Source organism: Caenorhabditis briggsae, assembly GCF_000004555.2.
Source record: "Caenorhabditis briggsae complete genome, chrI, whole genome shotgun sequence".
Classification (NCBI taxonomy): domain Eukaryota; kingdom Metazoa; phylum Nematoda; class Chromadorea; order Rhabditida; family Rhabditidae; genus Caenorhabditis; species Caenorhabditis briggsae.
The window spans coordinates 8,961,044-8,975,812 of record NC_013489.2 but is presented as its reverse complement, the minus strand read 5'-3'; the positions used below and the strand labels follow the sequence as shown (position 1 = coordinate 8,975,812).

The 14,769-nt window shown below is 36.3% G+C and overlaps 8 protein-coding genes across 8 annotated transcripts in view; 3 read left to right on the top strand and 5 right to left on the bottom strand.

Moving 5' to 3' along the window:
• Positions 1 to 1,856: 1,856 nt before the first annotated feature.
• Cbr-pas-4 lies at positions 1,857 to 2,921 on the bottom strand (the record flags this gene model as incomplete). The annotated part of the gene is made up of 4 exons (XM_002639590.1): positions 1,857 to 1,970; positions 2,060 to 2,356; positions 2,400 to 2,651; positions 2,823 to 2,921. The coding sequence occupies 4 exons, from the start codon at positions 2,919 to 2,921 to the stop codon at positions 1,857 to 1,859; spliced, it is 762 nt and encodes a 253-aa protein (XP_002639636.1).
• A 351-nt stretch (positions 2,922 to 3,272) lies between these two features.
• On the top strand, positions 3,273 to 4,569 carry Cbr-rpb-3 (the record flags this gene model as incomplete). The annotated part of the gene is made up of 6 exons (XM_002639591.1): positions 3,273 to 3,395; positions 3,542 to 3,676; positions 3,723 to 3,842; positions 3,893 to 4,140; positions 4,192 to 4,280; positions 4,442 to 4,569. 6 exons carry the CDS (start codon positions 3,273 to 3,275, stop codon positions 4,567 to 4,569), a joined length of 843 nt encoding a protein of 280 aa, XP_002639637.1.
• A 191-nt stretch (positions 4,570 to 4,760) lies between these two features.
• Positions 4,761 to 5,254, top strand: CBG25151 (the record flags this gene model as incomplete). Its single annotated transcript, XM_002639592.1, has 3 exons — positions 4,761 to 4,903; positions 4,948 to 4,999; positions 5,150 to 5,254. The coding sequence occupies 3 exons, from the start codon at positions 4,761 to 4,763 to the stop codon at positions 5,252 to 5,254; spliced, it is 300 nt and encodes a 99-aa protein (XP_002639638.1).
• A 383-nt stretch (positions 5,255 to 5,637) lies between these two features.
• CBG25269 lies at positions 5,638 to 6,709 on the bottom strand (the record flags this gene model as incomplete). Its single annotated transcript, XM_045239327.1, has 3 exons — positions 5,638 to 5,821; positions 6,294 to 6,612; positions 6,658 to 6,709. 3 exons carry the CDS (start codon positions 6,707 to 6,709, stop codon positions 5,638 to 5,640), a joined length of 555 nt encoding a protein of 184 aa, XP_045099278.1.
• Positions 6,710 to 8,004: 1,295 nt separating this feature from the next.
• Positions 8,005 to 8,659, bottom strand: CBG12352 (the record flags this gene model as incomplete). Its single annotated transcript, XM_045239320.1, has 3 exons — positions 8,005 to 8,191; positions 8,240 to 8,561; positions 8,608 to 8,659. 3 exons carry the CDS (start codon positions 8,657 to 8,659, stop codon positions 8,005 to 8,007), a joined length of 561 nt encoding a protein of 186 aa, XP_045094840.1.
• A 593-nt stretch (positions 8,660 to 9,252) lies between these two features.
• On the bottom strand, positions 9,253 to 9,887 carry CBG12353 (the record flags this gene model as incomplete). Its single annotated transcript, XM_002639594.2, has 4 exons — positions 9,253 to 9,427; positions 9,476 to 9,593; positions 9,652 to 9,789; positions 9,836 to 9,887. The coding sequence occupies 4 exons, from the start codon at positions 9,885 to 9,887 to the stop codon at positions 9,253 to 9,255; spliced, it is 483 nt and encodes a 160-aa protein (XP_002639640.2).
• Positions 9,888 to 10,919: 1,032 nt separating this feature from the next.
• Positions 10,920 to 11,528, bottom strand: CBG25270 (the record flags this gene model as incomplete). Its single annotated transcript, XM_045239308.1, has 3 exons — positions 10,920 to 11,080; positions 11,273 to 11,449; positions 11,498 to 11,528. 3 exons carry the CDS (start codon positions 11,526 to 11,528, stop codon positions 10,920 to 10,922), a joined length of 369 nt encoding a protein of 122 aa, XP_045099279.1.
• Positions 11,529 to 13,159: 1,631 nt separating this feature from the next.
• Positions 13,160 to 14,769, top strand: part of CBG25271 — a gene marked incomplete at both ends in the record, with an annotated part of 2,776 nt that continues 1,166 nt past the window's right edge. Inside the window, 2 exons of the mRNA XM_045239301.1 lie at positions 13,160 to 13,202; positions 13,249 to 13,513. Coding sequence (XP_045099280.1) covers positions 13,160 to 13,202; positions 13,249 to 13,513 — 308 coding nt within the window. The remainder of the gene's footprint in view (positions 13,203 to 13,248; positions 13,514 to 14,769) is intronic.

The following is a 14,769-nucleotide window of genomic DNA, read 5'->3' as shown; positions in this document are numbered from 1 at the left end:
ACTTTCTTTTTGTTCCCTTTTAAAAAGGAGGATAAAAGAGAACTAAAAAAAGTGTAAAAAGAAAGAATCCTCAGACCTGAAAGTATGAAAATGGAAAAGGAGAATGAGGGATAGGAGAATGCTCTGATTTCAGTAGTAAATTCAGTTTGTTCTCGTTTTCTCTGTGATCCATCGTTCCCTTTTTTTGACAAACTTCCTTCGTCTTTTTTTTGCGGAGACAAAAGAAAATGTGTTCAGATGTATTCGTATCATAAAATTCAATTAATAGGACATGGAGATATTTTTTTGATTTTTTTTTTGCAATTGGTTTCTCAACAAAATCGGCAGAAGGGGTGGAAAAAAGTATTCGAAGAGTCTTAATAATAACCGCTGTCTTGAGGTAAGCTTTCGCTCAAAACGTACCACCAATAGATCTTGTAAGCCCCGCCCCTTCCTTCTTTTCTTGAGCAGCAAATTCGGTTATTACGGGCCGTCGAATAGTCAAGGAACGGAAGAATAGAGAAAAAGGGGAGACTATTTAGTACCATTGTACGTACCAGGCTTTGAATGAGCTAAGTAGTTGGTTTCAGACATTCTGTTTAGAAGCTTATCAATTAAGTGCTGAAATTTTAGTTTCAGTATCTTTCAATTTTCAATGCAAAATCTACAGTTTTCAAATGTAATTCTCTCCACTCCTACTCGGTTTCAGAACGATATTTTTTGAGTTGTACTTAAAATCCTGTGGATTTTCATGATTCAATATGGAAGTTTGGGAAATTTTAAAAATTTGTCTGCACTTTGAGCGGGTTAATTTTGCCAAGTCTGAAAATTTTGAAATAGAAGATCTCACATACTTTTAAGTATAATTATGCACAAAAAGTTCAAAGCCTCCTAGAAGTTGAATAAATTGCATTTGAAAATGACTCTTTTTCGCATTGAAAAAGCAATTTTTGGTTTACTGAAACTAAAATTCCAGCACTATTCTTAACTGTTTTCTCTGTAATATCTCCGATTTTTTGTACCAAAATAATACCAGAAATTCAACTATTTTTCAAAATCGATGATAATTTGAAAATGTGTCAGAACTGGTTCCAAGTAGAGAAACCTCAATCAAATCTTCGCACCTCTTCATATTCAAATTCACTTTTGCTCCTTTCCTCGGGGCCGCCTATTTCTGTTTTGGGTCCTCACCTCCTTTGCGAGTAAAGGAAATGTATAGAACGATTTGCATAACCAGAGCAGCTTTTCGAAGCAGTGGATGGGTTTTCAGAATTCTTGCAACTGGCCGGCTAGACTTTTTTTTAGAATTTTTAAAGTCCGGATTGAAAATATATTTTCGGTCAATCTAAAAAAAACATTTCTGCCAAATAAAAAGATCACAAAGAACGGATTGTCGTTCAGCATTTTTTTCAAAAAAATTCAGAAGAATGCTGAAATTTCAGAACATTTTTCCAGTGTGAAAAAGAAGGCAGTTTTTCTCAAGTCTGGTTTTCAGTAACGTTAAACAGAAATCAAGGGACCTTGTACAGTAATACTTTCAGAAAATAGTTTCAGCCTCCACGTTTTGGGAGAATAACTCGAGCTAGACCTGGATTCGAAGAAAATTTTAGAAATAGCTTTTCTCTAACGGCATCTTGGGAAATTTCGTTCTATTTTTCACTTCTTTTTCAATGAACCCCACAATTATGTTGTCAATTCAAATATATCGCTTCTTTTTGTTTTTTCGCTTCTGCATTCTTGAAATTGTAGGGAAAAGGAAGTTTCATTCCCGTCAATAAAGATGAATAAAATAAATTAGGTTTTCAATGGGAAAAAGGAGCGAATAACGGGGAAATCAATACACACGGAGGATGAATAAAGCTGACGATCATCGGTTTCTACTTTTTCTTGGATGCAGCCTCTTCAGCCTCAGCAGCAACTCGTTCAGCTTCCACAACCTTCAGAAGTGCTTCGATTTCTTCAATCGTCAACACACGTTGTTGAAGCTCATCCTGAAATTTAAATTTGCAAAAATTAATCAGGCTAGATTCTCTAGATGCTCAAAATGAAAGAAGATAGATAAATAAAAAATAAAACTCACATTGACTTTTTTCATAACAGCAATCTCAATGTTCTGTGATCCTGGTGGAACAACCTGAGCCAATGACTTGACGACCAGCTTGAGAGTGGTGGCTTCGTCAGCTGTAGTTTCCTCGCTGTAGTGCTCTTCAAGATATTCGCGCACTGGCTTTTCTCCTCTTCCAGTCGAGTTAGCGACGTACTCATAATAGGCTCCTGATGGTTCGGTTTTGAAAAGGCGCGGAGTTCCATCATGATCGAATCCTCCAATAAGCATGGAGATTCCGAATGGACGGCGTCCCGGGGATTGGGTGAACCGCTTGAAACTTATATTCGAAAACTTCAAACACAGAAACCCTCACCTGCTTTGTGTTAGCAATATATCTCGAGATGTAAGCGACTGTGACAGGATCTTCGAGCGTCAACTTGTATGATTGGCACTCGATGCGAGCCCGGTCAACGAGAACACGAGCATCAGCAGACAGTCCAGCGAAGGCAAGCATAACGTGGTCGTCGATCATGTGAATTTTACGAATCGTGCGATCATCTTGAAGGGCTGGAATAGACTTCTTCTCCACACCAATCACGATGCAATCCTTTCCGCGAACTCCAACCTGAAAAAATTTCAGATTAGTATAAAATTGCGAACAATAAAAGCTTCTAATTTTTGTCACAATTAACCTAGAAGTAAGATGGAGACAGAAATTTTGTATAGTAACGAGCAGACACTGTTTTCGAAAAACAAAAACAACTACTTTTTAGGATTTGTTTGCTTGTTAACATACAGCGGTGGATCCTTTTTTGACAGCCTCTTGGGCGTATTCCACTTGGAATAAGTGGCCGTCCGGCGAGAAAATGGTGATGGCACGATCGTATCTGTTCATCTGAAACCTTTTAATGTATTTGAACTTATAATAACGTTTTCTATGGCTGTAAAAGTGGTGCTCTAAAAATAATACAATTCTAAGCCTTCAAGATGATGATTTGAAAATTTGAGTGGAAAATCGCACAGTTGAAATGAGTGTTACCGTACCCTCGAGCGCTGTAGGACTTTTCCCTACGACACTCCGAAATTACACCTGCGCGTTGTTTAGTGTCCATGTATTTGAAAAAAAAACGTCTTCGAATTATCAAAAAATATCAGGAATTCTGCGGAATGCAGTCTATTTAACATCTCACAGTCTCTTTCGAACAATATTTCATAAATTCTCAAATATAAATCCTAATTTCCAGTCATGCCGTACGCAAATCAGCCAAACATCGAAGTCACAGAACTCACAAACGATTTAATCAAATTTGTGCTATGGGACACAGATTTGAGTGTTGCTAATTCATTGAGACGCGTCTTTATGGCAGAAGTAAGTATAGTTTTGTTTTTTATCCATCAAATTACTTAGGGGTAAAAATAATCGCTTCTGTTTCGATTACCTGCGTAATTGCGATAGAAGTTAGTTTTTTTCTTCGATTCCTATGTAACTTTATTACATATAGTTTATTGTCTCAGGTTCCAACTATCGCCATCGATTGGGTTCAAATTGAAACAAACACATCGGTTCTTCATGATGAGTTCATTGCTCACCGAATGGGACTAATTCCATTTCTGTCAGACTACCATGTCGAGAAAATGCAGTACACCAGAGTGAGTAGTTTTTTTCGGCATTCAAACAGAATAATAATTGAAGGAGTGTGAATGTGCCGAATTCTGCGATGAATGTTCCATTCCATTCATTCTGCAAACGAAGTGTACTGATGAAGCTACTTTGGCAGTTACCACAGCAGATTTGCGCCCTCTGGGCGTTGAAACGGTGTGTTAATCATCAATTTGCTCCTTGTATGCAATCATGACCGGTTTAAGACTGTTCGTCCAGCCTGCGGAGAAGCCCTTCGCGAACGCGGAGCAGTTCGAGATGAGTTTCACGCCCGAGAAGAAATTCTGATTGTGAAATTGCGAAAAGGACAGGAACTAAATCTGAAAGCATACGCAAAAAAAGGATTCGGAAAGGAGCATGCGAAATGGAACCCGACATGTGGAGTTGCATTCGAGTACGATCCGGACAACGCTCTTCGGCACACAATTTATCCGAACGTCGAGGAATGGCCAAAGTAAAAAAAGATCAAATGGAATGCTGAAATTCCTATATTATCAATTTTCAGAAGTGATCACTCTTCTTTGCCAGAAGACAGCGCCGAAAAAGAGGCTCCGTTCGATCAAAATGCAAAACCAAACAAATTCTGGTTTTCGAGTAAGTTCATAACTTGTAGTTGTAGATTTAAATAGTCAGTGCTTGTTCATGAAAAAGTTATTTTACTTCAATCTCTAAAATCTTTTACCAGCGTTCAACAATATAACTTTGTATTTGGTCTCAAAAAGTAGTGCTTCATATCAAATCTTGTGATTTTTCAGTTGAAGGAACTGGTGCACTCCCAGTTCAACGAATTGTGACAATGGGAATCGGAATTCTCAAGAGAAAGTTGGAAGAGCTGAATATGGCTCTATCCAATGAGCTTCAGGCTCATGCCCAACAGCAGTGATTCTGATCGATCTCTTATTTATTAATTTTTATCATATTTTGATCTGCTCGTTTCTTTGTGTATGACCTTGTTTTCTTAATGAAAAATTCGGTTTAAACAAAATGTCTCATATGGTAATATACGTACAATCGTAACACAGTATTTGCCCATTGACTATAAAAATTTACTGAGAACCTGGTTTTAGTGCAAAAATGGTTTGTGGAGATTGCGAAAAGAAGTTGGGGAAAATTGTTGGCGTGGATCCGTATCGAAACAAGAAAGTCAATCGGAATGCGGACGGAACTGGTCCCAAGACAATGACTACTAAGAATCGGCTGATTGGAGTTCAGAAAAAGTAAATTGAGAAAAAATATTGTATAATTGTGTATTCTTTTTCAGAGCTACAATCGTTGGTGCCAAATGCAAACTTTGCAAAATGCTGATTCATCAGGTTAGATTTTTTTTTTCATCAAATGCTAACTGCATCCGTTCAAATTGGTTTTTTTTCCAATAATTTTCATACTGAAATTTAAAAAACTGGTCGAGAAGTGACCCATCTTGGGATTTGATAACTATGATTTTTAACAATTGGATTTTGCAGCCAGGAAGTCACTACTGCTCCACGTGCGCATACCAGAAGGGAATTTGTGCAATGTGTGGAAAAAAGATTCTCAACACAAAAGGTCTTCGCCAAAGCATCACATAACTTCATGCAATTTGAAAATGATTCCAGTCAACACTAACTTATATTTGATCTCGTGTTCTAATCTGTGTTTCCATGCGCTTGTATATTTCTGCTAGTCCCCACTTCTCTCTTGTCAGTTTTTGAACCAAATACAGAACTATTACTAATAAACAGATCGTATTCCAATTCTAAAGACTTTTTTGAAGTAAAAGTTGTAATAGAACTCCACCTGTTCCTTGCATTTTGAACTCAATAATCTCATCCTACAGAAGTGGAGAAAATTGAGCTAGCTTGGCATTCTATTACAGTTTTTACGGTATTGTCAATTCAAAAAAATCGCGTAGAGGAACTTGTAAACAAAAAATGGTTACTGTAGACTAGGCTCCGATTTTTTTGTTTATCGTCTAGCTTCTAGATTTCGTTGCTAGAATCACTAGAACAAGACACATTCCTCCGAGAATAATCAATCCAAGTGCTGATAGAGAAAGAGTGACGATACAGTATACGAATGCAGACCAATAGAGAAGACCATCACACTGGGAACGAGTTGAATAAGAGGAGAAGACGAAAACGCTTCCAACGATTGTTCTGAAAGTAGACAGGTTTGAATTAAAATTGGATGAAAAACATCTACTCTAATACAGTTCGATAAACTAAAATAAAACCTGTTATAAAAGAGTATTATGGATCTCGTTGAAAATTTTGCATTCGCAGATTTTCTTCAAAAATTCCTAGTTTTCAGCTATTTGCTGATTCCTGAAAGACACCTGATTTTTCACGTTTTGAGTATAAAAACAGACAAAAAAGGGGTGTCGTTCAGAAATCGGCAAATAGCTGAATAACTAGAAACATTCAAAAAATTCTGTAGATGCAAAGTTTTCAATCTCGGTCTATTTTACATTCTCCAAAATTTTCAAAGTGATTCAGACTCCTAAAAATGGTTAAAATGGCCAAAAATCATCTGAAAAGTACGGTTTTGTATATCTCATTTGTGTATATTGGCTGAAAGTTGAAATTTAGGGGCTCTTCTATTACAGATTTTACGGAATGTTCAACTTACGAAACAAAAATAGCCAATCGACTCAAAGAAATCAAACCAAAAAGCGCTTTTGACTTATTTTCGCTTCTTAGTTTTTCCCATTCTGCTATTTTTATATCTCCATCCTCAATTTCTGGTTTTGGATAATTGTTCAAAAATTTGCGATCCATTGCTTGATTCACTGATTCCATCATTCTTTCAATTATCATTAAAGCTGCTGTGCAGATCATCCAGACTGGAATTCTGGAATCAGCCGCACAACTATCCATTTCCACAATTCCAACCACCAAAAGATATATTGGAACTGCCAATAGAAAACATGTCATTGCTATGAACACTTCTGGAAACAAATACCCTTTTCCTCTATCTTCATTTATAGTCTTACGCAATCCACAGCAACATGCACAAATCAAAGCAATATCAGCTGCTCTCGACATTTTGATAGAGCGGTAAACTATTTGAAAAGTGAAAATAAGTCGTTAATTCAGCAAGAAGTTGCCTTTCGGGGAGGTTTATATGATAACTCTTATCAGTTTTTTTCATTGAGAAGAAGAAGAAAATGAGCTGGAATTGGGTGCATTCTTTTACACTAAACTATGATCTTATTGTTACTTCCTTTCATGGTAATGTCAAATAGTTGGAATGGCAAACAGAATTTTTGATTTTATGCTGATTAGAGAGAAATTAATGATTTATCAGAATATTTTAGCAGGATGTTTAGATCGAATAATTGAGAGAGAAGTTGCAAGTTTGCAATTTGCCAATTGTATATAACTCTACTTGGAACAAACAGTTTTATTCTATATATCAGTATCTGGAATCAAAAACATTATTTGATCTTTTCGGAAAAATGTAGTCATTAGAGTTTACAGTATTCCTAGAGCCAGCCATGTATCAGCCAGCTTTTCTACAGCCGCCACTCAGCCGCCATTCAGAACCTTGCTTTCAAATTCAAGATATCAGGGAATACTGTAATTGACACCTATATTACAATTGAATTCCTTCATTTGCAGAATAATCACAATATGTATATTCATTGGAAATCTGGAATTCATTTCTTCGAAACCGTAAACACTCTGATAGAACGCCACCCTAACTTTTAACTTTGAGCCAATTTAGCTCGTTTCTTGTGAAAGCTATCAATAAATGCTTAACTGACAAAATACGTTTGATTGTGTAACCACCATTTTACCAGTGAATCACTTTTTGATGTCTTTAATTGAAACGGAGATATATGGTCTCAAAGATGACGGTTTAGGGCGCGTTCCATTAGTGTGGTTACGGTATCTGAGACTAGGAAACTTATTGATCAAGCAAATTGTCAGGATTTAAATAAATCAAAATAGAAAACATTTTAAATCTGCCCGATTTCAACGGCAATACTTCCAAATTGAAGGGATTTGTTTTATCATAATTACTGTAGTCCCCAACTCTTTCAAGTTTCTTTCTTTTGGCTTTTATGTACTCCATGAAATTCGACTTGGCTGAATATCAAATGTACGCAGCCAAAATAAGCAGGGAACCGTTCATTCTTATCTAGAATAAGGCTTAGAAAACGTTCGGGAGCCATCTCTCAACGCTTAGGAATGTTTCAGTTGTTGGAAACAAATTTCTCAACATGTTCGAGAAAAGAAACGATGTTTAATTTTATTGTATCATAATGATAAAAGTTAGTGAATTCGCTGAAACTGCAAAAAAGGTTAAAAATCAAATAAGTCTGAAATGAAATAAGTTAATAATAGTTGATCTTGTTTTTCTCTTCAGTCCCCAAACGCAAACAGTACGGACCAAGACAAGCGCCAAGAGCGTAGAAAGTGATTGAGAGAATGCAATATATGTAGGATGCCCAGAAGACGTATACGTTGCATCGATCACGCTCAGAAGAGATTCCGAAAACCCAGAAGCATCCGACAACAAATCTGGAAAATATTTAGAAGTGTTAATCATAGAGGATTGATAGTTTTTACGCAATGAACTGAATCAAACGGATTAAAGATCCAATTGAAACGACGACAGTCGATTTGATTGACTCTCTTCTGTTATTCCAGTCAAGTAGTTCTTCCGAACCTCCATCCTCCGAAAATTTAGGTTTTGGGTTTTCATTTAGAAACACTCTATCTTTGACAGTGTTTATGGATCCAGTAAATCTCTCAGCCAACATTAGAATAGCCATCACAATCATCCACATTGGAAGCCTTGGATCAGCTTCACAATCGTTCATTTTCAAAATTCCGATTGTAAGCATCACTATTGGAATTGCCAGACAAATTATGGTGATTCCAATTAGGACTGCTGAAAATTATTAAAAAATAAATATTGGAACGTTTTTCCTTACGAAGTACACTCAAGAATGCTAGTTTTTCAGTTAAACCGATGTCGGAAGGCATGCTGATGCTGAAACAAAAATTCGATTTTTTTAGAATTAACAAAAAGTAGAACTACCAATAAACAAATGAGAAAATGTTCTTCTTTTATCATGGCAATGGTAATGGGCGGAAGAAACTCTTTGCCTGAACTCGGGGAGACCAATTAATCACAGAAATTCAATTCAGGAAAAAACCAGCAATTTGCTGAATTGCTTCTCACTGAATAACCCCATAATATTATTGCCGGAAAAACGCCTTTAATAATTCAAAAAAAGGTCGCGAAACGGGTCGAGGATTTGAGTTCCGGCGCCGTGCTGTTTTTTACAAGTCAGTTTTTCAGGATCGTTTTTCGGGGACTATGAATTTTAAAAAAATTCGCGATAATATTACGGAAATACATAATTTTTTAAACATTATATGCAATTAAATTGTAGGCCCCTCTAATTACCTACTTCTACCTTCTCTAAACCATTACTATTTTGGATCTTGAGTAATTCAGAAATATTTTTATTGAAGAAAAATGTCGCTGCAAGAAAAATTGAACAAGAATTATTATTATTATCATCATGAGCATTTAGAAAAAAGTGTTTCTTTCATCTCCCCAGCGTTCCATTCTAATCAGATGACAGCACAGCTATACAGCAGCAGACACATCCCAAGACACAAGCACCGACAATGTAGAAGATGATTGAGATAAGACAATAGAAGTAAGAAGTCCAGAAAACGTATCCATTGCAACGGTCACTGTCAGAATAGATTCCGAATACCCAGAAGCATCCGACAACGAACCTAAAAAGTTTTGATCGACGCGGATTAGAAAGATGGAGTATAACTTACGCGACAAATTGAATCAATCGGACGAAGGATCCCAAGAAAGCGAAAAGAGTCGACTTATTGTTCTTTCTTCTGTTTTTCCAGTCAACTAGAGTATCATTGCCTCCATCTTCCGAAAATTCTGGTTTTGGATTTTCTTTGAGAAACTTTCTGTCTTTAATAGTATTGACGGACCCAACGAGTCTCTCGAACAGCAATTACAATCATCCAAATTGGGATTCTTGGATCAGCTTCGCAATCGTCCATTTTGGTTATTCCGATCGTGATCATGGTTAATGGAACAGCCAAACAGAACAGTGTAATCACAATCACACATGCTAGAAAAGTATAAAATCACAGAAAATTCATTTGTCAGAAACTCACGAAGCATAGTTAAGAATGCCATCTTAGAGGTGACAGCTGATTTTGACGGCATGTTACTGAAAATAATGTCATCTCTTTTTGACTAGTTTTCTCCATTAATAATGATGTTTCAAATTTGAAATCTTTTTTTAAATGATTTCCAAAAGTACACAAATTTCTCTAAATTCGTATATGTATATGTAGTAGATTTATCAGTTTCGGGAAGTTAACAAGTTGGAGTTTTCGAAGAATTACAATTTGACTATTAGCCCTTTTTTAATAAAATTTAAACCGTTGTTCAGCCACCATCTTCCAATAATTCAAGACCGAAGTCTTTGATTTCTCAGGTCTTTTAAGAAAATCACACCAAGATCTCGCACATGTTTATACTTAGGAATTATGCTGAAAAATCGATACGGGAGCAATAGGAGAAGTCCCCGTCCATGGCTAGGACTAGGATGGGCAATGTGGACTAGGGGGAATGAGGAGTAGGCGTAGCTGCAGAAGGAGGAGCTGTGAAGAGAATGAAGAGAAACGCCGGTGCCTGTGGCCGAAGGTCCCATAACGAAAACTACAGTAACCGATAGAAATATTTTCCAGAATTTTTATTCTCGATTCAGTCAATCTTTTCACTATATCAAAATGTTTATATTCCTACTTTTTTGGGAAAATCAACAGAAAATTAGTGAAAAACGAGGGAATAAATACGGGAAATAAGAATATTTTAAATTACGGTAGTTGTCGTTGTGGGACCTCAGGCCACAGCCAAAAGCTTTTCTCTTCCAAAGCTCCTTTTTTTTCGTTCTAGAATAATACGTAAAGTAATTTTATGTCACTTTTAGTTGAGAAGTGACTGATCAGCTAAAAGGTTCAAAATGTGATTCTTTGGATATCTTTTTCGTTCAATACTTCAAATGTTCAGAACAGAACGCGGAACTAATTTTTCGAAAGAAAACCTGACACGAAATGGTGTTGTAAACTAGAGAAACATGAGAGAAAAGAAAAACAGATGGGGGAAGGGAGAATTATTTAACCTGGAAGTTCCTGGTTACTTTTAGAAATACATAAGCAGAAGAAAGAGTTCATTCTCAAGATAATGTGATATTCAGTGCAAGTAAACAGCAAAGACAAGCGACGAGTAGAATGAAAAGACCGTAGATGGCAACGGATAAGGCACAATAAATAAATGAATACCAGAATACGAGTCCATCGCATTTCTCTCGTTGTTCGTAAATTGAAAATGTGAAGACACAGCCGACAATTGTTCTAAAAGTTAAGAGAACATTCTCTCTTGAAAAGTTACTAAAGGTGCTCTATTTACTAACCCACTGAAAACTATAATTCGAATCAAAAATAGAAAAACCATGACCACTGTCGATTGATTTTCTTTTTTCTGTTGCTCTCATTCTTCTATTGCATCTGCTCCTTCTGGTTTTGAATTTCCCCGAGTAAATTTACTATCTCCCATTGTTTTAATTGCTTCTACAACTCTTTCCAAAAGAATCGCTCCTGCAATTGAAATCATCCAAATTGGAATTCTTGAATCAATCGGAAAATCATTGAATTTGATGATTCCAACAACGATGAAAAGAACCGGGACCACTAGGAAAACTGTCATAATCGATATGTAGCATGCTAGAACATTTCAAATTATGGAAATTATTAATTTGAGCTGAAACTAACGAAGAATACAACATGCACACATTGTGACCATTCCTGATTTTGTCGACACTATCGAATCAAGATAATTGAATTCACTCACACTAGTGACAATAAAAAATACATTTTGTCAGATTCATGAAAACAGTGTATTCGAAAACAAAGTTAGAATGGTTCTCACGCGTACGAAAGGATAGTGCGAATTTCGATTTCCAGAACAAATCAGGTCAGAAAAGTAACAAAGAACGGACCAATCAAGGTAAATTGATATTGGTCTTCATACTTACTGTAATAAGATGTGAACTTTTTGTTACATCACCTCTTCTTAGATCTTTGATTGAATACTTTGTTGTATTTATTGTAACTATTAGGTTGTTCAAAAACTTTTGGTCCTTCAAAATTTTTTAATAATTCAAGTTTTGTTGAGTGAAATAAGCATCAATGAGATATGTAGTTCACAAAAGTTGATAAAATATGTATTGCAAGCCCAACGAAAATTGGCCGAATCAGTTTTCGTAGAACTCTAAAAAATGGCAAAAAAGCGGCTCAACCACTTATCGACATCCTTGCAGAGATTAATTTTTTATAGCAAGATGGCTCTGAAAAGATTGGAAGAGGTTATAATAAGTTGGCCCCGGTCCGGAAGTGTACGGTGGGCGAGTCAGAACATAGATTCCAAGAGACTGGAGATTTCAGTGGATCTTCGAAGAATTGTGTGGTTTTTCGTTACCATGCTGAAGTTTCAACATTGTGCCCCTCGGCTGGTTACAGCAATGACCATAAATCATTTTCCATTGGAAAGCAGTAGAACCAAAGTTGATGGTATTGGAGTCCGGAAGCAGCTCCGGGAAAATTACTTCAACTATCCCACCCAAAGCGACAAATTCTTTTTTAAAAATCTCCTTTTCTATAGGCACTTTTTGGTATAACTGATATAGAGCACCCATTTCTCATCACGAGTGATTATTTTTCTCATCGAGTCCCTCGTCGATTGGAACTTGCCCAAAAACGGCTCTGTAGCGGGGCGGGGCCGGATGTTGGTCGGAAATTGAAAAATAATACTATTAGGTCGGAACCTTTCCCAAGGTTTGTCGGAGTTTTTTATCCAAGAAAAAAACTTTCTTTAAAAAAGATTTTCAGAAATCAATTTCTGGACACCTAAAAGTGATTTTCAATGAAAAAGAAAAGGATAACAGAGAAGTCCATCCTGGGCCCAGTATCCAAGGGTACATCGAAAAAGGGTACATCGAGTTCTTAGGGTACATTGGTTCCAAGGGTACATTTTTTCGGAACATGTGGGATGACAAAAAAAGTTAATAAATATTTTTATACATCCTATTTTGCGTTCTGCTCAAAATTATAGGCTTAGGCTGAAACGCCTTACAGTCTAAGATCCCCTGTACCCTCGGAACCAATGTACCCTAAAAACTCGGTGTACCTTTGATGTACCCTTTTCGATGTACCCTTGGATCCTGGACCCCATTCCTGTATTCAAAAATTTGCAAAATTTGCAAATTATTAATTTTAGATCACGTCTCCCAAAGATCTCCAATGAACAAATGTATAGGAGAATCGATTTCCTTCTATAACTGATATAAAACCATTCACCTGTTATCAGTTCAGCGACACAATTTTGCTTATAAAATCAACTTGTGGTGTGTTGACTTACTTCAGTTTTCGCTCGAAATGACGAAATCTTCATCCGGTTTGGCATGTTGCTGCTGTTTTCGTGAGTTTCTGGAATACAAATTAGAAATAAATTGAATAATTTCTAGCAGTTTTCTTGTTTCTTCTCGTTATGGCTTTCGGAATTCCTTCTTTTTTGATGTTCGTTGGAGTATCAAAACTGGATCATTGTCCAATTGAACCCAAAATTCCAAAATGGATGATTTGTGTTGCCAGTCTCATTTTCCTTCAAGTCATTCTTGAATCTGTTAGACCATTCAAAGATAGGTCCATGAGATGTTTCGATTGCTCAATCGATTGTTGCTCTCTTCTTAGTTTATTGCTCTATATCAGTCGACTGACATTGTTTGGAGTGTAAGTTTAAACTTCAAATTATCTAATATTCCGGTGTATCTAAACATTAAATCAGAGGTGTGTGGAATATAACTTTTTGAATCTGTGAGTATCCCGGAATTTCGAAAGTTTTAAATTCGCGAATATTCTGAAACAACGAAAATTCAATGAAATCCCGGTCATTTATCTTCATTGTGATGAGTCATTCAGACCACATTTTGAGGAAACTTCAGAAGGTTCCTCTCGTTCCTGTCTTCATAACAATCCCTTTTGAAAAATTGTAATCAGTTGGATTTTGGAGTCTGCTTCAACAAAATAATTTTCTCGCAATCCGAATTTTTAATCAGGAATACGAAATTCGGAATGAAGTTGATTTCTAGGAATCCGAATGCGGACCGAAAAAAGCGCGGAATCCATATATTTTCAGTGTGCGGAAAATTTCTTTTAAAAAAAAATGGTCCTTTATTTTTTCATCAATTTCTCGGAATCCGGAATCCCGAACTCAGAATATATAAATTTTTTCGAATTTCGGAAAACGGAATCCCGACAAATAATAATTTCATTGATTCCAGAATCAGGGCATCTCTGATATTTTTTCTAACAGATCGATCTCAAAACACAGAACCTCAAACTTTTGTGACAAAATACCGTAAACACTCTAATAGACCACCCCCAAACGTCCACTTTGAGCCAATTTGTTTTGGAAAGGTATAGAAAAGTGGTCAGCTGGAAAAAATATTGTTGTTATTATGGTGAACAATTTGTCAGATGACAACTTTTTGATATCTGTTATGAAGCACTTGAAGAATGTCAGTTAAGCTGTTTGGCTCTATCGGAGGCTCTATATGATTTGGTCTACACGTATAAAATTATTGTTTCCAAAGAAATTATCATGGAGGTTGCAATTTTCGAGATATTTAATCATGCTGGATCATTGCGACGTCACAAATACTATCTCAAATCACTCATCAAGAACTCAACAAAAATATCTTCTCAATTTCTCTCTAATAGAGTAATCAGATGTTGGAACTCTTTACCCGCCGAAGTGTTTCCGGTGAAGCCCTCGTCAGTGGCTTTCAAAAAAAAAGTCTTGAATTCAACTTTTCTTGTCTTGAATTCAACAACTACTAACTCGGTTTTTCCTCCGTCTCCCATTTACTACAAATGTATGTCCCTGTTATATCTCCTAGATTCATATACTTTTCACGTGTTAGTGGTTTTCTTCCCTTCGTTGAAATAAATAAATAAAATTAAAGTTACAGGAAATGAGATACCGT